This window comes from Nipponia nippon, unplaced genomic scaffold, assembly GCF_047370975.1.
Source record: "Nipponia nippon isolate SJK-2023a ecotype South Korea unplaced genomic scaffold, ASM4737097v1 scaffold_2, whole genome shotgun sequence".
NCBI lineage: Eukaryota > Metazoa > Chordata > Aves > Pelecaniformes > Threskiornithidae > Nipponia > Nipponia nippon.
In genome coordinates, this window is record NW_028262336.1 from 47,014,189 (window position 1) to 47,041,148 (window position 26,960).

A 26,960-nucleotide genomic window follows, 5' to 3' on the forward strand; every position below is an offset into this window, starting at 1 on the left:
CAAAAAGTGCCTGAAACAAATGTAAAGAATCAGTCAAGATTTATCACAGCAGTCCTACAAACTTTACTTACCCAAGCAAGAGTTCAGGTGAGCGGTACCATCTCGTAGCCACATATTCTGTATAGTTAGCATTGCTTCCTTCAGAAAGATTACGAGCAAAGCCTGTCAAAGAAACAGTGTGAAAGATTATATCCTATTTTAAATACAATATGTATATGACTGCTGATTTTGGCAGTAAGAGGTCACACCTATTTATATAGAAACAAATTGTTTACAACCCCTAGTGCAGCATGATGTCTCCAACAATTGCTTGTCTACTGAAATGCAAGCTTTTATTGATACGACAGCGAAAGTCAGCATATGTCTGCTTTAATGGCTACTTTACTTGAGTACTCTCCTCAGAAGTCTATGAAGTTTTGCTATTACTTTTGGTGCTTTGCCATAATCAAAACAGGTTGATAAAAGTTACCTGTCAAGATGTCATCTCCCCAAAACTACAAAAGGCAGGAGTCTACCAAAGATCAGCAAAACTGCTTTAAATCTGCATTTGGCTCACTCCGTGTGTCACCTTCCCACCTGCTTTATCATCACATTCATAACAAGGCTCTTAGTGAACTACGATCAGAAACCAATTCCAAATTAACTTCTTCCTCCACATCATTTTGTTAAGAATTAAAAAGAAAAAAATTATACTTGTTTGCATTTGTACCAAAACTTAACTTCTGTCCTAAGGCATAACAATTTCCACATACTGGAAAACCCAGATGTAAGAATAATTGGTATTTTTGTTTTCATTCTCCTCCATTTATAAAAAGTCAGCCGAGCACCACAGTAATGATGTTACCGGATTCTTCACGTAGAAGTACTCTAGGGCAGATGCTGGCATTGTTTTCAGAAAAGTATCAAGTGTCTTACTGTTTTCAAACAAATGATTAATAATAAGGTGAGACAGGACAGACAGATCTCAGTAGCAAGACTCGCAGATGTGAAAGCTCCTTACTAGAGCTCAAACTGAGCAAATTTTTGGGACTGAAATGCAGAAGCAACATTTTCAAAATGTTTTCTTACTGGGATATGGTGTTAAAACTTGGTCCAAAATTCACTTCAGTGAAATCACTATGAGTGTTTCCATTAGTGCATGAATGATGAAGAAGGAATAAAAATTCCAAAGCACTGCAGAGGTGTAAGGCATAATTTCATTTTCAGAATCAATAAGGGCTACTTAAATGCAATAGTCATTCCTCTTTATGTCTGAGTTCTTATGCAGAAGCTGCCAAAATTGCTTTTCCCACATGACTATGCTTGTAACATTGTAATTTTTTTATATATCTTTTTTTTAGTATTCTTAAAGTGTATCTCATTTGGCAGCTTGGTGTGAAGGAGCCCAGCCCTGCTCACCCCTCTGGAACACTAATTTACTGCAAGTTGAAGTAAAGGTTTGGATGCAGATTATTATTGTTAGACTAGTGATTTGAGGAAACAATGATGAATTCATTACTGACAGAGGTTACAGCTGTTACTTTTTGCAAGATACCTCCACCTTCACAGAATCACAGAATGGTTGGGGTTGGAAGGGACCTCTGGAGATCATCCAGTCCAACCCCCCTGCTAAAGCAGGTTCACCTAGAGCAGGTTGCACAGGATCACGTCCAGGTGGGGTTTGAGTATCTCCAGAGAAGGAGACCCTGCAGCCTCTCTGGGCGGCCTGTTCCAGTGCTCTGTCACCCTCAAAGCAAAGAAGTTTGTCCTCCTATTCAGATGGAACTTCCCGTGTTTCAGTTTGTGCCCCTTCCCCCTATCCTGCCGCGGGGCACCACTGAAAAGAGTCTGGCCCCATCCTCCTGACACCCGCCCTTAGGATACGTGTAAGCGTTGGTAAGATCCCCTCTCAGTCTCCTCTTCTCCAGGCTAAACAGACCCAGCTCTCTCAGCCTTTCCTCATCAGAGAGATGCTCCGGTCCCCTCATCATCTTCGTAGCCCTCTGCTGGGCTCCCTCCAGTAGCTCCTTGTCTATCTTGAACTGGGCAGCCCAGAACTGGACACAGTACTCCAGATGTGGCCTCACCAGGGCAGAGTAGAGGGGGACCTCCCTCGACCTGCTGGCCACACTCTTCCTAATGCACCGCAGGATACCGTTGACCTTCTTGGCCGCAAGGGCCCATTGCTGGCTCATGGTTAACTTGTTGTCCACCAGGACTCCCAGGTCCTGCTCCGCAGAGCTGCTTTCCAGCAGGTCAACCCCTAACCTGTCCTGGTGCATGGGGTTATTCCTTCCTAGGTGCAGGACCCTACGCTTGCCTTTGCTGAACTTCATTAGGTTCCTCTCCGCCCAATTCTCTCGCCTGTCCAGGTCTCGCTGCATGGCAGCGCAGCCTTCTGGTGCATCAGCTGGTCCTCCCAGTTTTGTATCATCAGCAAACTTGCTGAGGGCACGCTCTGTCCCTTCATCCAGGTCACTGATGAATAAGTTGAACAAGACTGGACCTGGTACTGACCCCTGGGGAACACCGCTAGCTACAGGCCTCCAACTAGACTCTGCGCCGCTGATGACAACCCCCTGAGCTCTGCCATTCAGCCAGTTCTCAATCCACCTCCCTGTCCACTCATCTAACCCCCATTTCCTGAGTTTACCTATGAGGATGTTACGGGAGACAGTGTCAAAAGCCTTGTTGAAGTCAAGGTAGACAACATCAACTGCTCTCCCCTTATCTACCCAGCCAGTCATGCCATCACAGAAGGCTATCAGATTGGTCAAGCATGATTTCCCTTTGCTGAATCCATGTTGACTACTGATAACCTTCTTTTCCTCCACATGCTTAGAGATGACATCCAGAATGAGCTGTTCCATCATGTTTTCAGGGATGGAGGTGAGGCTGACTGGCCTATAGGTTCCTGGGTCCTCCTTCTTGCCCTTTTTGAAGACTGGACTGCCATTGGCTTTCCTCCAGTCCTCAGGCACCTCTTCTGTTCTCCGTGACCTTTCAAAGATGATGGAGAGTGGCTTAGCAATAACATCTGCCAGCTCCCTCAGCACTTGTGGGTGCATCGCATGAGGGCCCACGGATTTGTGGGTGTCCAGTTTCCCTACATGATTTCTAACCCAATCCTCCTTGACCAAGGGAAAATCTTCCTTTCTCCAGACTTTCTCTCCTGCCTAAAGGGTCTGGGATTCCTGAGGGCCAGCCTTAGCAGTAAAGGCTGAAGCAAAGAAAGCATTCGGTAACTCCGCCTTTCCTGTATCCTCCATCACCAGGGCACCCACCTCATTTAGCAACAGGCCCACATTTTCCCTAGAGTTTCCGTTCAAGAGTTAGTAAACAAAGGCATGTATGATGAGGAACAGATAATTCAAAGTTGTCCCAAAATAATAATAATTCTGACCTGTTCCCATAAAGTCTAATGAACATTACTGATGCTGCTGGAGAAAAGCTGGAAAGGAATTTTTTATTACATGTAACATTGGGTTTGGGTAAATTTCTAAACATTACTATATTTAGAACTGCTTAGGCTGCCCTGTTTTTGTTTCAAATTACATGACCCATCTGATGAATCTTATCAGTGAAAAATTCATTCATGTGTTTGAAGAGGAGAGGGAAGATAACCAGGAGCTACACCGAAGAAATGGGACAGCCAAAATGAACAGCGGGAAGTCCCAAACTGGATGGGGAGGGGAGGGGGAAGGTGTTACGTGACACAAATAAACACATGTGCTAATGTAACGCAGAAGGCTGGCAGCCCACCGGTCCACGTGCACCAGAGGAATCAACAAGTCAATGACGCATCCTCCTCCCTCCAGGCCAGTCTACTGGAACTTGGTCACAGTCTGCCGGTACTATGTCCAGAGATCAGCAGCAGCTAATGTAGTCTGAAAAAAGGATCAGCCCCCAACTTTACAGACTAGGTGCAGCACAGATTTGATGTGGCAAGACAGAAAGGAAAATTATCATCATGGGCTTTAGTGTCATCTATATATTCTTGGGTGATGTAAGAAACCATTTTATGGATTCACTGCTGCTCTGACTCTATGACACCATGCTGAAAGATGATGGACAGATTTAATAATTCAAGAAAGCATAATACCTTTCTAAGGGCACAATTACTTTTTTTTTGTCCTGGTGGAGTTAGCTTATTGTTCCTTCCTCCAAATTGTGCTGAGATACTGTGAAGATTTTTTTGATATAAAAATATGAGGAGGTAACTAGGGAGAAGATTAGACCAAACTCTAAACAGTGAGAAGAAATAGATTAGAACATGAAGACAGAAGGCAATTTGGGCGAGCACAACTAAGAAAGCAATAGAGTTTGCAAATGCATCACGAAGCAAGAAGGGAGAACAAGCTAAATAAGAGATTTCAAGAAAGGACTTTAAACAACTCAGAACAGGGTAGGGGAGATATCAAGGAAAAAGGTGTGAGGAAAAAAGGAGAAGATTGTCACGTTCTTATAAAGAAATAAGGCAAATTTAAGTTAGACATAAAGTAAATCATTCTAACATTAATGACATATAAGTACTTAAATAGGTGCCTAGGAACACTAGGGAACCTCCGTTACTGAGAATTTTAAGAATAAGCTAAGCAAACGTCTGTCAAGAATGACACAGACATGCTTAATCCTTTCTTTGAGTAGGTGGAAGAACTAGAGAATTTCTTGAGGTCTTTTCCAGTCCTGTGTTTCACGGTTTCTATGCTTATGCATCATACAGAGATTAAGAGATGGCTAAAACAAGTAATTTTGAAGCCCTCATGTTGCAACAGCAAACACACTAGTCAGAAGGCCTAACTATTTCCAACAGTCAAATGCATCTGCTGTAATCGGCATTTTGTACTGTTCTCTTTTTCCATTTCTATTGGCAGAAATGACACCCACACAACATGTGTCCAGGCAAGCACCACATTCAATCTCATTTTTATCTAGCACGATATGTACAGAACACATGGCACAAGGATTATGAAGAAATATCTCGTTAAAAATTTATGAATTTTTCTATTCAAACTGCTTTGTCCACTGGGTTATTTGGAAACACCCAATTACTTCAATATCTGCATTGGGATGGATGGGCAGACTTTTTCTTTGCATTTGTTACCACATGAGGAATGAGGCACTGTATGTGACAAGTACCTGTGTGTCCAAAACATGATTTAAGTTAGGTAGGAAGACAGCATACGTTAAATCACGTTAGAAGGCAAATTCTTATATCCTAATCTGTACATGTTCAGGAAACGCTTGTGGCTAATACTGTTCTGAATGACATTTTACAGTAATAGCTTAAGCTACTAGCAATAATGTCAATTAGCAGTAAGGCTAAAAAATTAAAATTGATCCCAAATTATAAGAGTTGCTTGGAATTTTAAATTCAACTAATTCTGAAACATTGATCAAAATTCAAACTAACCCATGTGAACAATAAGAACAACAGAAATTCCCGTAGCTTAGTTTGCCTTCCTTGAGGTTGTGCCGAGCACCGTGAGTACATTGTGATTTTATGTCTCTTCCAACAGCAGAAAGAAAACATGGCTGGAGAGTACAGCATGAGCAAGCCAACAGGCCAGAACATCACTGCTGACAGAATTCACATCATCTATACCTAGTGAGAAAACTGTTGTCCAGAACACGATTGTACCATTTGTTTGGCTTTTTATTTTCCTGTAATACTGCTGCACAAAGGATGCTGACACGAGTTCACACGCACAAAGGTTTGTTAGCTGATGACATATGCCAATTCTAACGGTGAATGTTACTTTTGGGGGGACTCCACCCCCACCCCAAAAAAAGAAGAGGGAGAGAGAGGGCAAGGGCCAGGGAAGGCTCTTCGCCATGGCCAGGGAAGGAGGTGGGGGTGAGCAGTTGCCATCAGGACCCACTCACGCCCCTGTTGGCTGTTCCTGCTTGTGATGCCTTTAGCCCCGGTTGGAGCACAGGTTGGTCAGGGGCAGGCGCTGCCCGCTGATGGGTTGGTAAGCTCTGCGCAAGACAGCGATTGGGTCCCCTAACCACCCAAAGCTGGTGCCAGGGGTGAAGGGGTGGAGAGGGAGCACGGCATACGCCACACCAGCCTCCATCCCCCGGGAGAGCCCTGGCCCTGCCAATCCCAGTGGGGTTTGCTTTGCAGGGGTAAGGCCCTGAAAATAAGCGAGGAGGCAAGGGAAAAATCCTGCCCCACCAGCTCTGGGCAGCGAGCTGCCAGGGGAGGGCAGCCACAGCGGTGCAGGCAGGAGGCCTGTGGATACCGAAAAGGCAAAGGCACCAAGGGTGCCGTGCAAGGGTACCCTGGTGTTCTGTCAGAGCTGTGCAGCTCCTTACACTGCAGAACAAGTTGCCCTTAATTCAAAGAACTCATATGTACCAAATCTTCTAAGGCTTTCCCCAGAATGGTTATTGTTTCTGAATCCTTAAGCAAAAATGCCTTTATGATTAAAAGAAATAAGCGGCACTGCAAATTACAAATGCCTTTTTTGTGTTCCTAAAAAACTATTTCAATCTATTTTTTTAGCAGTTCTTCTCTTCATTCAAAATTGCAGAGGTTTGAAATGACAGCTTTCAAACTGCTCTCACTGTTAAAGTGCCCATGGGTCGCACTATGGAATTGGTTTTTATTTACCAAGCCAAACTGTAAGCTTTTTAGAGGGAACAATAATTTATTCTGTGTTTATGTAGCATTTAGAACAAAAATACAGATTGTTGGAACAGTGTACACTCTGCCCTATTGTCTTCTGGGGATTACTCACACGGGCGAAGTTTGCCTTGTGCTGGGGTGCTGCTTCTTCAAAGCCTTAAAACTGACATTAAACAGGTATTGATAGGTCAGGAAACATCGAAGTTAACATTACACGTACAACTTATCCTCCAGCCATTCAGTCGTTAATCATATATGGACACACGATTCCTTAATTAACATAACAATAAAAGTTGAACTACACACATGACTGTCCATGAAAGCCAGTGGTTCAAAAAGTATATAAAAAGTATAAGTTTATTGTGTCTTTACTAAACAAGGAAGAATTATCTTTGCTTTTAATACACAGGCCAGATAAACCTACAGTTTTGCTAGCGTCCTAATCAGCTTAGCATCTGTGCTGTTCTCAGCTGAGTGCCAATAACACTGCTAGTAAAAACCTCGTCAAATATAGGATGAGATAAATATCGCATTTCTGTTGACATGTTAACACAGGCATTTCACAGGGTATGCAAATTAAGCCCAAAGATCTTTCAAATTAAATTATGAGCCACAAACCTGAAGAAGTAATCAATTCTGACCACTGAAAGGGTTTTAAACAGTACATACTGTAGAACTCTTATAAGAATAAGGCAAAACTCCATTGCAAGAGATTTTCTTTAAAAAGGTAAGAAGCAAGTTTCTATTTATTGAACTTACCAAAGTCACACAACTTCAGAACATCATTGTGGCTTATTAAGAGATTCTCTGGCTTGATATCTGGAGTATCAAAGTGAGAGAGAAAAAAAATAAGGCTGTTAATGTCTCTTTTTAATTTCAAACTTTGTCAACAAATATTATTTCATTATAACATATTTAGAGATATTCATGGAATCATAAATGAAGCATTACAAGACCAACTGCTGAAACAGCTTCCAGCAATTCAGTTTGTGAACATGCAGAATTAATTTTCTGCCTTTTGAAATCTTTTAAAGTGTTTCCCAACAAAATATGGGAAGATAAAAGGTGCTTGCAGATATTCCTGGGCAGCAAACCAATATGCAGAATATTGCATATTGCAAAATAATAAAAAGAACTGACATTTAATTACCCAGTTAACCAATAAAATCTTGTGTGTTGTGCTCAACATTTTCAGTTATGATGATATTCTTGATTACCTCTTGTCGTTTGTTTAGAAAAAATGTGTTGTCTAGTTTTAAGCCCATTTTTTATCCATGTATGGATATCGGGGTATCCATACATGGTATATTTTTCAAACTATATTTTACAAAATATTTTCAGATTCTTGCTTATGTTTGATCAGTCTCAAATATACACAACATATTGAATGAGAATTTTAGTTTATTGGAAACATTAATTAGAAATGTTAGTCTTGCAAAGCCACAAAACAAAATACAATTTTATTAAATCAGGATAAAATACATAAAACTAGATAAAGTCACACATTGAGATATGTACTATAAGTGCTTAAAGTTTAGGGGAGAAAGTAAATATACAGAGCTGAATGCATGGGAACTGCCTTAAGAAGTAAAACACAGAGGACCAAGCTTTAAGTTCTGGGCTATTTTTATCCTAAAATTCTATTATCAGATTCAAAAGTGAAATGACCGAGGGCCATGAAATGTTTAAAAAAATTCCTTTTCCTTTGGCAACATCTGTACTTAAGTTTCACTTTGGTGTGTATATGATACAATCTTTATTCACACCCCAAAGACAGTGGACAGCAAGCTTTGTAACGATCTGAAGTCACACAGCAGACTTAAGACCCAGCCAAATTTACAGATTTTTTTTTTTCTGTTGATATAGAATCATAGAATTGTTTAGGTTGGAAAAGACCTTTAAGATCATCGAGTCCAACCGTAAACCTAACACTGGCAAGTCCACCACTAAACCATGTCCTCGAGCACCACGTCTACCCGTCTTTTAAATACCTCCAGGGATGGAGACTCAACCACTTCCCTGGGCAGCCTGTTCCAGTGCCTGACCACCCTTTCAGTGAAGAATTTTTTCCTAATGTCCAACCTAAACTTCCCCTGGTGCAGCTTGAGGCCGTTTCCTCTCATCCTATCGCTTGTTACTAGGGAGAAGAGACCGACCCCTACCTCGCTACAACCTCCTTTCAGGTAGTTGTAGAGAGCAATAAGGTCTCCCCTCAGCCTCCTCTTCTCCAGGCTAAACAACCCCAGTTACCTCAGCTGCTCCTCATAAGACTTGTGCTCTAGGCCCTTCACCAACTTCGTTGCTCTTCTTTGGACACAATATAAAGCAATTGCTTATATTTACGTTAAATGCAAATTACTTCAAGCTATAACATCTTTCCCTCTAGAAAGCAAATTCCTACCTGGGGCTTATTTTCATGTGGAGAACTACAGACTTACCTCTATGAACAATATCATTCTTATGGCACCAATGAATTGCTTTAATTAGCTGGTAGATATAGCTTTTCACTTTTTCTGGTGGAACTCCATTTGGCATTTCTTCTAGCAATTCAAGCATATTCTAAATGTTTAAAAGACACATTATTTAAAAGAGTTATATTGTAGTTGCTAAAAGAGAACACGCTTTCGGCATTCTGAAGCAACATACTTAGGCTAGTGAGCCTGGCTATGCAAAATCAGCAGTTTAACACTCAAGGAGTGTATTTTAATCATATTCATACTACTAGCTGTTTTCATTCTAAAGAAAGCACTTGTGAAGACAACAATCCTTAAAGGTGAACCACGAATACACCACAAGTCCTTAAAAGACCGTAATCAAACCACTTAGCCTAAAACTTCTAAAAAGTCATTTAGTTACAAAAAGTTGCTTGAACAGAAACACCAGGTCGGTGTGGCTATATGAAAAGTTTGGTAGAGCACAGCATTTTGTAAATAGCCGACTGTGCTTTAACATATTGTTTTCTTCATTATTAAGCTAGTTCTGCTGCTTTGACATAGCATGGCCATGATTAATCACAAACCATGTCTGTAAGTGAATGGGTATAGGTAAAGCAACACAAGCATGTTACTGCAAACGAAGTAACAGATATAAAACTGCCTCACAGTGGCACAAATAATAACAACCTAGGGAGTATCCTATAGCTATATATCAGCTATATTGATCTTAAGACATATTTGCACTACAGTAACTATGGCAATATTAACTGTTTTATGGATATACCTAGGGAAGAGAATAAACTGATTGTTTATACTAGTATATTTCCTCTTTGAAAAAGGACATTTAGATTCCCATTATGTTACCAAATGTCTCCAATTTTGCACAATTAGAAGTACAATGGAGTTTGTACTCTGAATCCTGAATGAATAATGGGCAGCAGCAGCCCACTTGAAGACAGAAAGGTCTTATTTACTGAATACTGAAATAGAAATAAGTTTTTGGCTATACTGCCTTACACAACTCCTTTAATTATGGATTTGAGCATTTGTAGATTTTTCATTTAAAGTAAATTTACCTTGTCTTTGACAAACATTTTCTCTAGCTGTATAATAACATTTTTGAGGTTTCTCTTGTAAGATATTTTAATGAACACAAATATAAGACAAAACAAATGGAGATTTTGATAATATTTGAAAACATTTCTAAGTTTTGCAATCTGTGAATAAATATTGGAACTTATGCGCTTGAGTGTAAGTTTCCTTAGAAATACACTTCAGATCTGAGAAAAGGAATTTTCTGTTAAGGAACAATATTGATTTTAGTTAGGCTCTTGTCCACGCAGAAGCCCATGGATCTGGATAAGTAAGTCAAGAAGTTAGTGTTACAAATACAAACCAAAATAGTAGCATCAACACGGTGAGACATAATCCTATATGAAGACATTAGCTAAGGGGATGATGAATAAAGGAGATTAGACTAAATGTGAATTTAAGTAATCTGGATTTGAGTATTGCAGAGCTAAGATTCTCTAAAGGACACAAGGTGCTCATCACCAGTTAAAACAAAAATTAGCCTACTATACCACATTTTATTTAATTCTTTCTACTCTTTCCTCATCTAAAAATACAGAAATCATCCTGGTCTTCAAAGAAACTATTGTGGAAACTATTTGACATATCCTGAAATGAGAAACATCCATGGACTATGAAGTTTAACTGAAAATAAAGGTGACCATTAATACAGAAATGACATTAGGCACAACCTATACGTGATGTCTACCTTTATCGTTATATTCTTTTATTCTGATGCAAATTAATGTTCGATATCGCAGCCTGGTGTTTTTACCAATATTAACAATTTTTAAAGTATACTCCTTATCAGATTAATTAAATATCTTTTACTTATGCTGCTCTTCCAAACCACCACGATGGCGAGTTTAGCCAAGTCAACCATAACACAAAATCAGATGTATGTTCTAAGTTGGTGTGTGATTCCATGCGTCTGGAACAATGGGTGGAACATGTCAAGCTTTGGATGTTAGGTCTAAGCAAGACCTACCACATTAGAAGTTGCTGATCTGCTTGTGAAAAACAACTGATTTCTGCCAGACTGTGGGCTAATACAGGTCTCATCACATTATGCAATAAAGTTATACGACATAGTAAATTGTAAACTGAGGCAAAGGAGACACAGTATTTAGGGTGAGGAATCTTTACACGAGAGAGAATTGACTGATGAGGACTAGCACACAGCTAGACTGCAACATCACACTGGCAGGATATTAAATGAAAATTTCAACTGAGGGAACAATAGCTCATGAAAGCTACAGAGATACATAAATTTAAGCTTGGATTTATTTTTATTACATGTATCTGAATACCATCTAATTATTTCCATGAAGAGATGCTAGTAGTTAGAATACAGAGGGAAGGTCTACCTTTATCATGAAGGTTGCAAAAATATCGAAAGACCAATCTGTTCTAGGTTGTTTCTCCCTGGAAACAGACCAGGATGCTTGGCAGTAGTAGGCCAATCTAAGGAAATTTTCGAATCATTTCAAATGAGGTCAGGATTGGAAGTAATGACAATGATCTTTGCCAAATCCCTCTAAGCAACTATTGATAGTGGCCTTGTTACAGAAATATACAAACAAATCCCATTTTTAACAGGGGAGGATGGAGAAAGTTGAAACAGATTCCAAAGTCAAAAGTCTATGATCTTGTTTTGAAAGGCTATGTCAAGATTCGTTACACAACATAACACAGGACAGTTAATCAGCTTTACAATTAAACTGGACTAAAGAGTTTGGATGCAAATTTTTCTTCAAATGATATGTATTCCAGCCCATATAATTTGAACATGTTTGTGTTCGTATTTGGAAGAACTTTTTTTTTTTAAAGACCAACACATGAAGCAAAAACAACAGTAAAGTTATCAGTGTTGCTTTCTCACAATAAATGTCTAATTCCAACAATTCAGATTGTATTAAAGTTTCTGCTGTTCCTTTTTACAGATTAGAATTGTTTAATTTTTAAAAGTGAAAGTAATTTTCAAGACTTTTCCAGTAAGCTGATGATTTAACTGTGGCAAGGATAGTACAAACTCAACTCACTTTTTCCACATATTCAAAAACTAAGTATAATTTTCCTCTTCTTCTGAAGGCTTCCTTCAGCTCCACTATGTTCTCCTGTTTCAAAGTGCGAAGCATTTTAAGCTCTCGTAAAGTAGTTTCTTTGACTTCTTCATTTTCTAGAGTGCAAAGTAAAAGTGACAGAGTAAAACTTATTAAAAAACAAAGCAAAAACTCCAAGTAACAAGTGTTATAAATCTTTATTTTGAACCCCTAATTAAATTCCCTGTTTCTAAATATTACAGAGAAAAAAAACTTATTATCCAGCGTGAACTGACTCTGCTGCCTGGCTGCTTCTGCACTGTAAGAGAAGGAACTGAGGACTGTGCTATCATTATGCAACCCTCACACTTCTTGTCACTACCAACTAGGTTTTCAGTGGCAGAAAAAATCGTAAGAAACAAATCATTTGCATTTCTATCTTTTTCATTATGAAGAGCACTAATATGCTTCAAATAATATGCATTTATGTGTGCAGACACATCCTCCACCTCACAAATACATGTCACATGCATGAAACACTGGCAAGGTTAATATATCCTCAGCAGAAACACTGGAATGCAAAGCTCATGTTTGAACAACATCAAAGAAATCTATCTGATTCTAAAATAATTTTCTTCTCCAAAAGCCAGACCGAAGCACTGATTTGTAAGTCCTGTAAGTTTCCCCACAAGGCTTTTAATGGAAATTCAGCAATGCAGACCAGTGTAGTGGCCACAGAGGGCAGTAGAGCAAGTATTGATTCAACGAAGCCTTGAATCTGATTCTGAGGAATCAAGAAATTCAACGGTGGTTTTGACAATTTAGTTGTCTGAAAGTTGCTCAAGAAAGAAGGAGTGTTTTACTAAAGCTTCATACACTGCTTATCATCAAGGGGCCCTGAACTGAGGATACTAACAACAAAATGTCAAGTATACCAGATTGTATTAGGTTTTATTTTTCATATAGTAAAATTAAATCCGTTAATTCAGTAGATTTGCCCATGCACATGTAGAAGCAGGGATCTTAATATCTTAGAACTGTTAGCCACAACAGAGGGATATTAAATGGGATATGATTGCATGACTTCAAAGCCAAATCACATTTGTAGGTCATGGACCACAAAGACAGTCAGAGACAGAGGAAGAAGAAACAAGGAAGAGAAATAGTTTTTCCAAGAAAGCAAAAGGCAAACCCACGTTTGCTCGGGAGAGAGAATAACACAGGTCGTGCAAATGCATATAATCATCATCAGAAGACAGACAAAAAAAAAAATTGAAGTGTAGCAGGAGGGAAGAGGAAAACAAAATACTATCATCACAAATGTTTTGATTAAAAAAATATATAATTTAGAGCAATCGAAATAATTTCATTTTAAAACTGAGTGCTCGGTGTTGGCTTGCATCAGCCTGATTACATAATTTCTTCTAGATATAACTAGACACTCTCTTTCCAGTGTATTTAGCATGCATATGTCAAACAACAGCAAAAATTCAGTGAAACAAAAATGGCAATAGAAACAATTACAGTATATTCAGATTTGTAATGAACTACCATATTAACGAGACACATGTGAAATGGGCTGAAACAAATCCATCAAAAGAACTTCTGTCATATTTCCAGAAACTTGTAAACAACTAGCTGCAACTCTGAAAAGCAGTCATCAGTCATGTAAACTGATATTACATAATACTCTCGGAAAACCAGACCTAATGACAATGTTACATTTTTTGGTTTTGGTAGACAGGCCAATATAATAATCCTGCTAGGGCTTAATACTGAGATTCATGGCCTAGGTTCTGTACTGAATAGCTACATTGAGTTCCAAGAAGCAATTTGAAGTACTCTAATGACCTGGTCAAGATGATCGCCACAATTAAATGATCTCCTGCCTTCTTTAACAGGGACTTAAAACAGATTTCCAAATAGCAGTGCTAAAAGATTAATCAAATGTACCCTTCAAGTGTCTGGCAAAATCAGCTACAAAGCAAGAGTTTGCATTGCATAAAATGACAGACACAAGTCTGACTTTGCTGTGCCTAACGGACTCTGAAAATTACAGTCCTTGTAACCAACCACACCTCCATGGCCACCAGCAATCCTGTAACAATAACAAAAAAGAAAAGTTTGCTAAAATAAAGTCGCTGCTGTTTCTTTAAACCACATTGTTAGCTTTCAGCTAAAGCCTTGGTATATGGCAAATCATAGCTGCATTGCCTCAGAGCGGGATGACTCCTCTTATCACTTCATACCTGGCTTCTCCTTCTGTTTGTGCTAGCCCACCAGGGATCGGGGCTAGCTTCTGATGTACGAAGGCAGACAGTTGCTCCCGCGGTTGATTGCCAGTTTTGCCTAAGATAGGATACTGGGATTTACTGTCCCCCAACAAGTGCGGAGTCAGAGAGCCAGTCTTGCTTTGTACAGATCTTTGGTTTTATTACTCGTGGGTAAGGAATAGGTGTGTGCTGCACTGGCAATAATTTCCATGTGTCCTGCCTTCTGCCATCCACTTTGCCAGCAACAGTAAGCCTTGCAGGAGTCGGCTCTTCCCCCTTCCTTCTCAGCAAACTCAGCAAGACTGGAGAGTACACAGAGGCTGCTGTGAGGGGGCAAGAAGCAAGTTTCTGTGGAGAATGGAGCCTACTGAAGGGAGGGCAGAGCAGCTACCTCGCCATCCAGCTCCCTCAAATCCTCCCACAGATCCCTGAGAGCTCCCCGATTCCTCTTCGTACCACTGAACTTCTCAGTGACTTCTCTCAGTCTCCTCCATTTATCCCTTCCAAGTCTCCCTAACATTTAGATCCCCTCCCACAGATGAAGGGTGGTAAAGGCCAAAGACTCTGCAAACCACTACTACAAGAGGAGGTTTTGCCATTTTCTGGACACATCCAGTCATCAAGTGGCAGATCTTACTACTGTGTACGGCACCACAATCTGAGCCATATTAAGATAGATGCACCAAGAAAGAAAGGGAGTTATCTAGTTGGAGCGTATAATGCAGTCCCTAGGCAGGTATGAAGGATCAAGCGCCTTGAATATTCACAGAGCTAATAAATCATTATAATTTTTAAATCATGTCTGGATATATGAGACTTGATATGAGAGATATTAAACAACGTAGATATTGACATGAAAGATTATGCAGCAGGTTACCTTCACTGTCTTTGAATTTCTTGATAGCCACAATTTCATGTGTCTCCTGTAAAACAAAAGCAAAGAAAGGGAAATGAGCAAGATCTGTTGTGGGTTTTCTCTTGTTTTTTTTTTCCCTGAGCATCAGACAAAGAAAAAAAAAAACATTCAAAGAAATTTCACAATGCAAAGCAACATTAGTTAAAAATCTGGTAAATACCTCAGTGATCAGGCCAAATGCAGTACAAAAACATGTGTAGCAAATACATCACAATTAGGAACCCCAGTATGAAAAAACAAAGTTAAATGCCAAAAATTCGTATTTAAATACCTTGTACCAGATACCAACTACATTTTCAGAGGAGTTGTTCCTGTGGCTCTTGTTGGTTAGTTATTCTGAAAGCCAAACAACCTTTTATCTGACGAAAGCATAGTGTGAGTGCTTATCTTTGTGAGCTGAAATGAAAATACTGTACTAGCATGTGCGTAAGTCTTACAACAAGACCTGCAATTTTTGTTGCCAAAAAGCTTTTGGGTTTCAGAGTTCAAATATGCACAAAGAACATGATTTTAGGAAAGTAAATTCTCTGTGCTTCCTTAAAAAAAAAGTTGTCGTCTGAAGGGAAGCCTATCCAAATCCAGAATCACTAATGGCATTTGAAAGTGTTAATCTGTGCTTACTATACGGTCACAGGTGATAACTTCTTAATGCCTGCCTGACTTTGCGTTCCTCTAGTATTCTCTATTCTCATCAAACCTGCTCATCACAGGTCACATTTTTCTCTTAAATGAAGACCTTTCTCTGGTCATGTCAGCAGAAATGCATTTAGCACATGGCCAAAATGTAGCCAACGTGACACGACCAGTGCAGGTCTGTTCATACAATGATGCAGCACCTGTATTTTAGTAACACGATGGGGAAGAAGCTTTAAGGTCACAGAGTAAGGGCGTGTGAGCAGATCTGCAGTAGGTTACCTGAGTTATTTGACAAGCTAGATCTAGCTTACACGCCTTTTCCAAACTTCACAGTTTTTTAAAAAAATAACAATATCCCACCATTCATACAAAGGCTGGATTAGAGAACAGCAACAAAAAAGTGAAGCCCTTCTGGAATGCCTGATGACATGTGCATAATCAAGTACTGAATAACACAAATGTCTACTCCATTTTTCACTTCAAATCATCATGACACATGACCCTGTAAAACATCTGATCCCATTTAAAATAAAAGCACCTTGAAAGACTACTGTAGATACTGAATAATGCCTTTTAAGGCCTTTAAATGAAAATCAGTACTACTATGAATAAAAATCAATAAAAATGAGTTTGCATATTCATATCGTATCTGTTGGCTGGGAAGTATTATAATGTAGAGTGAACTTCACCAGGCTGAGAACCCTGTGGTTTGTCCAAAATAATCATAAGAATATATATATATGTGCGTGTGTATAATTTTCATGTTTTTAAAAAAATATCCTTTAATCATCACTCATAACATCGATCAGAAAAACTGGGAAGCATTATGTTGTGTACTGATTTAAGTGACCAAACTATATCTACCCTGCATTGAAGAAGGTTAGTTCTGCAGAAGCAGCACATGCTACTAGCTCTTAGAGAGGACTTGCATTGCTTTTCCACTACCGAAACCTACCCTTCATATACACTGGTCTAATTTGAAGGCTGATACTTCACATAAATTCAGCTGAGATACTACAAAGGTCCAAGCACTAGCCTTTGCTCAACAAATTTTACAGAATAGAAAAGAAAGGGATGTCAGAACTGAGGAGATAATATGCATTTCAGGTTCAGAGTGATTCTGAAAGGCTTGTCTATAGCTTTTATGTCAAATATAGTTCCTACATATTTTTGTTTTGGGAAGCTTATGAACTGAATGGTTAAACTAAACTGAACAGACTATTTTACTAATTATATTATTACTACTAAGTTATAGTATTGTTATATTTATTAACTCTAACTATAGTAATAATAGTTACTAGCACTATGAAAGAACACTGCTAAGAGGGTGAGTACATTTAGCTCATTTGACTTCTGGTATCTACTGTTAGGTGCTTTGGCTAATTAAGCCTCTGAAAGGTTTTTCAAAAAAGGAACACCGTAATTGCTCTCAAGAGCCTCTGCTGACTGTAACATGCCTATGTTTAGACAGTGTGCATACACCGCTTTGCAGATGAGTCGAATTTATCCATCAGCATTATATTCCTATTTCACATGAAGGAAAAGAAAAATTTGTAGATGTTTCGGCAACCATCGAAAGGCTGTATTTTTGTTCTCCAAGTAATGGCTAAGTACACTGAAAGAAATGTAGGCATTAAAAGCTGTTGCCTCACACAGACAGCAATTCTTCACCATTCAAGAAATCCAGTCCATGTGGCTTCTCTGCCATATGCTGCTGTCCCTGATGTGTATGGCGAATGTGATTATTTTGGAAATTAAGTTTTAAAAGCTCTTGGGTCACAGTCTTGCAAAGACTTATGCAAGATATGCTATCAAACATCCTGTAGGATTTTGACTATTCACAGTATTTAAAGCACAAGTGGCTCTCTGAAGAACGGGAACATAAAGACTTTAGCAACACACATATGGAAGAAAAAGTTATCTGAACAATTCAAAATATTCTAAGGTTTAAGAAATTTTCATTTGAAAACCTTTATCACTTGTACCATTTCATTAAACTAATAAATGTTCTCATAATCAAGCAATCAAGAATTTATACATAACATATTCCCTATCTTGAAAAAAAACACAAAACCAACAAATAATATATTTAAACAACTTGAAGTGAAACAACACCAAAATGAGACTAGACAATAGGTGCTTTGAGGAGTTGCACTAGTAACATTTTGTTGGAAGGCACATTCTTGGCTAGGTTTCTTGGAGGACCTCATCCTGTCTAAATGGCATTCTCCGGGAATCAGCTGCTGGTGAAGCAGTCAAGCCAAAGCTAAAATGGATACAAGGACACTGAAGATTACTGTGCATAGATTTTTAAATCCAATGCACCTGCTTGTCAAAAGGTTTGTAACTTCCCTGTGATGTGGAACACCTCCAAAATGGTAGGGTTTGGGAGTGCTCCAGCAAGCAGAACAGAAAATTGAAGCTGAGTACATATTACCCATTTCTTGGTCGAGTGCTCTAAACCAACTAAATAGTTTATACGAGGTGACATAAAAAATAGTAGCTCCTCATCAATCATGTTTTAAACTAGTTTCCAAAGGAAGAATCCATCTCAAATGCCCTGTTTGTCTGTCTCTCCATTTGCCATCACCACTAGTAATTTTGAACTAGATGTTCAGTTTCAACCAAATTTTACAGAGAAATGCAAGTTTTAAAAAGAGAAAATAAAAAAAAAAATCTCAAATTTGTCAGCCATATATAAAACATCTTTCCTTGGGGGAAGAAAGCAGTAAGACCTCAATCTCCTATGCATTGTATGATGTTGCAGACAAGCAGCATATGTAGACCGTGCAACGAACTAGCACGCATAGCTTTTGATCAGCCATTGTACATAACCGTCATTTGCACAAACTAATACAGAATGAAATTGGAAAACATGGAATACATTTTGTATATGGACCAATTAAGCAGACATATAGTAGGGGTGGTAAGAGTATGCATCCTGGATTAGGAGACAGATGGTAGAGCTGTCAGATGATGCAGGCCCAGTCTGAAGTTTCCGACAAGGACTGACACGTGCTAGGTGCAAAGCAAACAGACACCACGTCGCTAAGTCCTGAGAAGACGGACAGAATCGGGGATACGAAGAAAAGCAGAGCTTTGAGCAACGAGGGAATTCAACAATGAAAATTCAGATTCCTGTGGGAATCGGAAAGGTTCTTTACAGATCAAATCTAGACTTTGTTACTTAACTCTTTACTTAAAAGTCCTTTTGGAGATCTGAGCTCTTTTGTGGATCTGGTTCTCTGCTCCTCAAAAACAGGCCAAACTGCAATTCTCCAAAATAAAACTGGCATTCTCTAAAATATCTTTTTTTTGCATTTCAAAAGGCTTTTTTCAAGACTGTACTCTGAAACAGAACAGTACCGAAAACAATGTTCAGTCTGATTGCAGAAACCCTCCTCAGACAATAGCTCAGTCTCCAACTCCTAGCATGGAAAATTCTTATATCCAATTAATGTATCATCTAGGTAGATAAGCTGTTACTAGTTGATTCAATGTTTGAGACTTCAATAAATGTCAAGGAAAGAAAAAACTCAAGTAATCCTAAATATTCTGTGCTCTTTATGGAACACAGAATATCCTTTCTGGTCTCTACTACTCACTTCTCCTAGCTTATATAATGAAGTATGAAAATTTGTATTCACTTAGCTGTAGTTGTGCTTCACTCAGCTACATTTATTACTAAGCATCTCATTATCTTGCTCTACTGAAAAATAATTCTGGCCTCAATATTTCACTTTACATTCTGAAACAGCAAATTTGCAAATGCTCAAGTCTGATATCTCTTAGCATTGGTACTACCTCTGCTTATTGAGCACGTATATTATAAACAATCTGCGTTACAAAACTATAGGAAAAGCACTCTTTTACAGTTAAGTATGCAACAACGGATGAATGTTACTGAAAACACTTTGTGTAAAAGTTAAGGACGTACACAAACTGATGATTCAGACTCCAGGATTACATGTGTCTAAAATGGGGCAAAATATGTCTCTTCTCCATGCACAAATCTGCTAATACTGCTTAATAAGGGTAAGACAAAAATTTCTTGATCCATCTGGGTTCCGTTTGCTTTAATATAGAGGAGGAAGGAGATAGCTCTTCACAGGAAAAGGGTATCTCCAGTCCTGGAGACGGGAATTACTTCATGCTAGGGCTCAATCCTTTCCTATACCTCAAAATATGCATGGGAATTGCTTTGGAGAAAACACGGGATTTACTGGCTGCCCACTTAGCCACAGATGAGAGGTGAGTATCCTTACGGGAGCCGAGCAGTTCTGACAGCTCTTCTGCTAGCCACCCACAGACTCCTCTCCCAGGTTTCCTCACAAGACTGTAGCACCTGGTATTTCCTGCCACCAGTATCAAACTAGAAGAGTTCCCGATTCGAAAGCATTTCATTTTATTTAATTTAAAGGATAGAGGTCCCCTATTTTTCCATTGTCTCTACACAATATATATGACATGACAGTGCTTTTCCAAAACAGTGCAGGGATGTATCTCTGTTTTCTAGAAAAATCACTGACGTTAATGATGAGAGTGCTCAGGGAGAAAGGTGCTCCTCAACGTAACTCAAGATCTTAGAACTATAACCATTCTTCTCTGGAAAGAGAAACATATCCTACCAAACTGTATGCTGTTCTTGAAAATATTCCGTGACAAAAAAAATATCTTCAAATGTTTGCCCCTATTTTGTTTCAAAGGATTTTTTTCTTCCTTTTTCTTCTGCGTATCAAGGAAAATGTGACATAAAGCATAGGTGCATAAAAAGATTATTGAAAAATAGATAAGATTATGTCCTTCAGAAAGTTACATCATTCAGCTATAATTTTACTGCCTCACCCTATACAATTACAAGAATTTCTCAAGCACGGATTCTTTAAGCAATCAAAAGAATAAGTATTTATAAAAATCAACAAACATGAGTAGAGACAGTGATAGTCAATACTGAGCATGTGCCTGGAGAAGCAGCATGTTGCTGCCTTTACTCAGGCGGTTTTATGCTGAAATATTAAGTGGCATATTAAGATATGATATTGCATGTTCTGTGATTGGCTCATGTTTTCCGTCTGTACAAGTATGAGGCTATAAGGCCCAAAGATAAATGGATGCTTAACTTCTGCTAGAAAAAGTTAAATCAATCGCATTCTCTACTCATAGATAATATTTACATTTTATAAAAATAATTTAGAAGCAAGCAAGAAACTGTGATTTGATCCTCACCAGTCCATAATTATGTTCACATAATTTAGTTTGCCACAAAGACACACATTAAAAAAAACCAACAAAATTCAGCCAAACATATCCTATGGTTAATGTCTTTTCTAAACAAAGTAGTACAGTTTGACTTGCCTAAGCATTATTATGTTCTTCAACATTTAAGTGTTTAGAATAGATCTTTCTATAATCTTTATTCTAGCAAAAATCACAGAATATTAAGCAATCACCAGTGAGGCAACAGAAGCCCATGAAACCATTACAAGATAGTAAAGCATTTATTTTTCATGAGTCCCTTAAAATGAAACTTTAAAAAACCCCAACAAATTCATTTTTCAAAGTTATTCTCAAAACAAGAACATAAAGTATTAACATTTTAGTCAGTATTGATCAGTGTATCATAAATGTAACATATTTCATTACAGAAGTCTTTAAACTTAGGCCAAGCTACCTCGCAATGCAAATTCTGAGAGGTAACAGGCATTGTTACCTGCAAGTAAATCAGGTCCTCAAGACATTGTCCAGACACTGTCCTGACTCCATTTGCATTCTGCCCTAAAACACTGCTACCTTTGACAGCACTAGCAGAGCAGAACACAGCTTCCTGCCCTCTCAAGACTTCCAACATTAGGTGCTAGCAGTTTTGCCACATTACTTTCAAAATCTACTGGAGGATCTTAGAACATTCTCTGTAGACAAAAGAGACGTGCAAGATGATGGATTCAATTTCTTTTTTCAAACAGTTTGACATTGGGAAGTATAAGTCATAGCACCGTGTATTCTTGTACACCTAAAATACTTTGGGGAATTTCCCTCAAGAGGTGTTTCTCTGTTTTAGTCTTGTATTTCTCCCTTGAAAAAATTTTCAGTTAAAAAAACCCCACACTTGGTCTATCTATGAAATACCACTCAGCATAGGAGAACTTTCAGGAAATTACTTCCTAATCCAAAAGTCCTATTTAATTTTTAGGGAGACAGAGCCTCTGGTAAATAATGACAGAACAGTATATGTCTGAGTTTTCACAAGGCCTTTATTTACCGGAAAATCAATTGGAATTTTTCCAACACATACACGTTACAGTTTACTTGCGAAGAAGTATCTAGAATGAATCACCACAAATCAATTTTATATCTTGAAAGCAGAATGTTATTTACTAACCAGCTAAGTGCAGGAAAAGACTCTTAATGGAACCAAGAATTATATACTTCACATGCCCATTTTAAAGAAGATGGCCATACTGCCTCCCAGTTGAGGAAGAACGAAAGGAGGACTAGAGAAAACTTAAACCACTCTGAACCCACTAGAAGATTTCCAAGGAGGCACAGCTATAAAAGCTCAGCTATTCCACTCGGGAAAGAAGCATAAGAAAGGGCTGAAACCTGCAGCTACCAGTTTGTCAGGAAACAACCAGTAAGCGTGTACAATGATGGAAAGAGACTTTTTTTTAAAAAAAATGCAAGCAGATTGAAGCAGTTTCTCTCATTTCTTTCTCTATGTCTTTCATAAACACTTGCAGCAACTGTGTTGTCTGTTCAGATGTTACGAATAAACACTTGCATGACCAATTTTACTTATCTGGTTTAAATCAAGTGTAATTTGAGGGAACCATAAACAGCAAGCATTTCTCACCCAGCCACTGGACAAATCTGTAAGCCAAATGAGTGGCCCATCTGTATCCACAGGCTCACAGATTGGGGTCCCCCTTTGAACTGTCCCAGCCCCCAGTGGCAAACTCGAGAGACGCCAAAGGGTCCCTCCTCCGCTGGTGGCAGAGGCTCTCCAGACTGCAGCAAGGTTACAGGCTCGCAGGAGGGTTGGGGCTTGAAGGCACCTCTCAACTGATCTTGAGTGTGCCCATCCCTGGGGATATTCTGAACAGCCTTGGAGATACTCAAAATCCACGAGGACAAGATTTGGAGCAACCTGCTGGTGCTGACTCTGCTTTGAGCAGTTATTAGGTGACACACCTGAATCCTGAGAAGAGTGCATTATAATGTATGCATTTTATAGTGATCAAGAACTTGAATTTATGTCCCGCCCCGCCACTTTCCACAAATGTTACAAAGACTAATCTTAGCCTTGCAGGCTAGTCCCTCTCACTTTGATTTAAGATCAGCAGCGGTTCACAGAGTGATTCAGAGCAGGACTTAAGTTAAGGCGCTCCCAGTCACCTCTGGGTAAATGGAGGAAGCGACTTCCTTAGACTCCCAAGGAAGCCTAGGGGGGCTCACCTCTCCAGACTGAAGTTAGCTCTGTGCAAATTCCCCCTGCATCCTCTTTTACGTTATGCTGAATGCCGGCTTTTCATAAACATTGAGAATCAGCAGTTTCTTTAACCCAAGGTTTTAACATTAGCATTTGAACAGTCCTACAACCCTAAAATACTACCCTGAAAAGAACACTTGAAGGAAGTGAATCCCCTCAGTATTTTCTACTACTAGACTGATGATAGTGGTTAGCATTGAAACTGCCATTGTTCCAAATGGGTTTTCGTATTTATTCACAATTTTCTCCAAGCACAAAAGCAAATATGTATTCCCAAAGAATTTGTACAATAGTGTAATGAAAAGGATCTGGACCAAAAAGTAGCCTTTAACTACTATAAATGCAGCTATTCTGGCTTTTCATGGTAAACTAGTATTATTGTATCAATTTTTTAATAATCTGGCCTTCATTTCATCCTATTGCAGCACTATAGTAGCACTAATTATATAATTTTACAATTTGACAGTATTGTTTAATCCCAACCCTAGGTATAAAACAGAACCCACATTCGGTAAATGGCTATAAATTTTTTCTGATTCTGAAAAGTCAGTAGTAGTCATTTCAGTTTTGTACACAATCCTTTTCCAATTCGATTTGATATTTCTGCCTGTAAGTCTGGAAATTGTGAAAGATTTGGGAATAAAAATAAAGCTGTTTATAAATAGCATAATACTGCATTGGGCAGATACCAGTATTATTTAATTACTTCTTATAGCATAATCTTGACACTGGGAATACAACTGATAACAAAGTGAAAAAGCAGGAAGGCAACCTGTACTACCTTTACGGCTTCTCTTAAGATATTGCTGACTCCATAAATGCAGAGGTCAGCAAGATGTTTGCAATCACATTGTATTTCTTAATTCTTTGTTATTACTAATGTAATGCTTCTTCCCTGGGCACCGCATAACTCAAAAGTAGGTAGAACATATTGGAAAATACTGCTTTACGGTTTTTTTGGGGGGGTTGTGTTTTTGTTTTGGTTTTTTTTTTGTTTATTTTTTTAAAACATGCATCAATATGAAAGTCTTCAGTGGCATTATTCCAACTTCGAGCATCAAAATAGTCTCAGCATGATTGGCTAAACCTCAAGCTTTAATTTTGAAATATTTACTTCTGCTGATATTTACTACTTACTGATACAACCTATTTTTTATCTGGTACTTTCACATTTTAAATTTTTGTCTTTTTTCTTATCAAGAATCGCACAGGCATTTTTTTATTCTGTAAAACAAGACCCACTATGAACCAAAGGCAGACTTGTCAAGCAGGCTCCTGAGGCCAAAACTCTTCAGATGGAATTCAGTTTCAGATAAAGACATCTAAATTCAGATACCTGCATGTGACTTGGGTGTTCAAGCTTCTACTACAACAAGCAGAGCTGGAGAGCTCTAAGGTGACCACTCACTCAAGACATGATTCAGTAGTCTAAACACAGGCATCTAGTAGTATGTAAGATTCCCTAGGTATCTACAACACTCACATGGTATTGGCAGAAATGACAGAGGATTTATAGAGACGTATACCTCCTAGAGGAGAAGCTAGAGGTAAGGCCTATGATACCCAGGTATCGCAAACAGCAGTAGGAGATTATGCTTAGGCAACTAAAGTGCACCTTTCATCCCCAAAGAAGCATAAATTGAACTTCCCTCTATTTATTGACTAGATTTCCATCTTCACCCTGATCAGGTGGTCTACAACAAAGTCCCAATAAAATGCCACAGTTTCTGGTCTCACCTCTAATTCTGAACCACACTGTCATCCATATATCTGAGACAATCCTTCACACACAGGGAATACTCACCCCTCTTTGTCTTTTGAGTCCATCTTTCTTGAAGTGCTTGTATGCAACAATCATAAACCTCCAGTATTAATTCTGTTTTAACAATTTTTAAATACTAAGTAAATTTTTGTTTTAGAGCACAAGCTAGAATAGGATTTTCCAAACCTAGTTTGCTCAGTTTACCGTTATCTTAGCAAGAAAAATTGTCTATCTTGGTGCTGAAGGAGAAAAAAATTTAAAAATAGTAGCAGCTAGTCATTTCCATGCTGCAGATTTACACACGAGGTTTGCCCTAACTCTAACTTTCCCTCTCATGCGCAAATGGCAGCAACAACTCCTCCGTATTGTGGAGTGGGCCTTAAACCACCAGAGGTGGTAATCATCTATTCAGATACCAAGCAGCCATTCCAGATCTGCTCTGGAGCAGAAGCAAGAGCCATGACTGAGGTTATTTTTGGTTTTAATACATTAATTTGAAAGAGTGTATATGTTAGTAATGATACGCTTTCTGCATCTGAGGGAAGCCCAAGCTACAACTTTCTTCTTATCTAGAATCCCAAAGATGGAAAGTTTTAATGTTTAGTGCTTCCAATTAAAAAAAAAGGTTTTACATTTAAAACTGTTTTGTCCCGTGTCCCCCCCCCCCCCCCCCCATTTTAGGCACGCAAAATAGTGTAACGCTGTCTTGTCCATGCAATTTAGTAAGTAAAAGGAGTTACTGAATGTAACCAACACCTTTGGTAACCTGGTCTCAGCTTGTTGATAGGTTTGGCTATGGAAGATTTCATAGATGTCTACATTAACCACAAGAATCTGCCATTCCATGTCCTCTCTGTCATATGGTATCTCCTTTCCCCTCGAGTAGCACTAAGGCTCACAAACAACACTTTCACTTCTTTCAGATCTTTAATGACAATATTTTTGTGTTGCTCTCTAGGGAATGGATGATAAATTTGAATGGGAAATGCCACCTGTATTTTCTAGCCTCTAAAGAGGAGAGAAAATAATTCTTTTTTCCTCCTAAGGATTTTGTGGCATTTACAAAAAGATATCTTTTTGCTCTCTAGTTTTTGTTTCCTCAAGAGATATTTTTGCTGACATTATGCTCTTATCAAAGCAAAATTCTAGGGCAATCTTATAACAGGGAAAGCTCTATAGGTACAAGTTGGTACTATTTTCTTGTCCTTCATTTTTTAATTGTTTTAGCATTATAGTAGAGCAGGATCATTTTTCCTGATGTTTTATTGACCAGTTCTCCTCACTTCTGACTCTTTCCGCACCAGCCTGATGGATGCTCTACAGAATACTAAATCAATGCTCTTTCCTACTTCCCTTTCAATTTAGCTATTTTTTAAAAAAGTTTTTTCCAGTCTGTATATTGATATGGGTTTCAGTGGACACCTTCATTTCTTCTCAAAGTTTCTACATTCAGGTTTGCAGAGAAGGAAAGGCTTTTCTTCTCTAGGATTATACAGACTGTGCATTCTTTGGATAAGAGAGAAATTCTTGCCTCTTAAGAAAACTGCCACTTTGCTCTGCCAAGCATTTAAAACTGCATTCCTTTTAGAGATTTGCTCTTCTTTATAGAATAGCATTAAGGATTAAAATTCAGCCCAAACCGCTTAAAAAAAGACAGCAGGCAAGATTCATACCTCAAACACATACGGGTTTTACTGATCGCTGTTGCAGAGGTCAGAAGAACAGG

At 38.7% G+C, this 26,960-nt stretch overlaps 1 protein-coding gene across 5 annotated transcripts in view; it reads right to left on the reverse strand.

Annotated features, from left to right (window-relative positions):
* The window catches only part of CDKL5 (cyclin dependent kinase like 5), a 141,975-nt gene that overhangs the window by 44,189 nt on the left and 70,826 nt on the right, over positions 1 to 26,960 (reverse strand). For all 5 annotated transcript variants that reach the window (XM_087757992.1, XM_087757988.1, XM_087757991.1 and 2 more), the window contains 5 exons: positions 15,312 to 15,357; positions 12,162 to 12,298; positions 9,052 to 9,172; positions 7,373 to 7,432; positions 72 to 162 (listed from right to left, as the gene is read on the reverse strand). In XM_087757992.1, the coding sequence (XP_087614118.1) occupies positions 72 to 162; positions 7,373 to 7,432; positions 9,052 to 9,172; positions 12,162 to 12,298; positions 15,312 to 15,357 (455 nt within the window). The remainder of the gene's footprint in view (positions 1 to 71; positions 163 to 7,372; positions 7,433 to 9,051; positions 9,173 to 12,161; positions 12,299 to 15,311; positions 15,358 to 26,960) is intronic.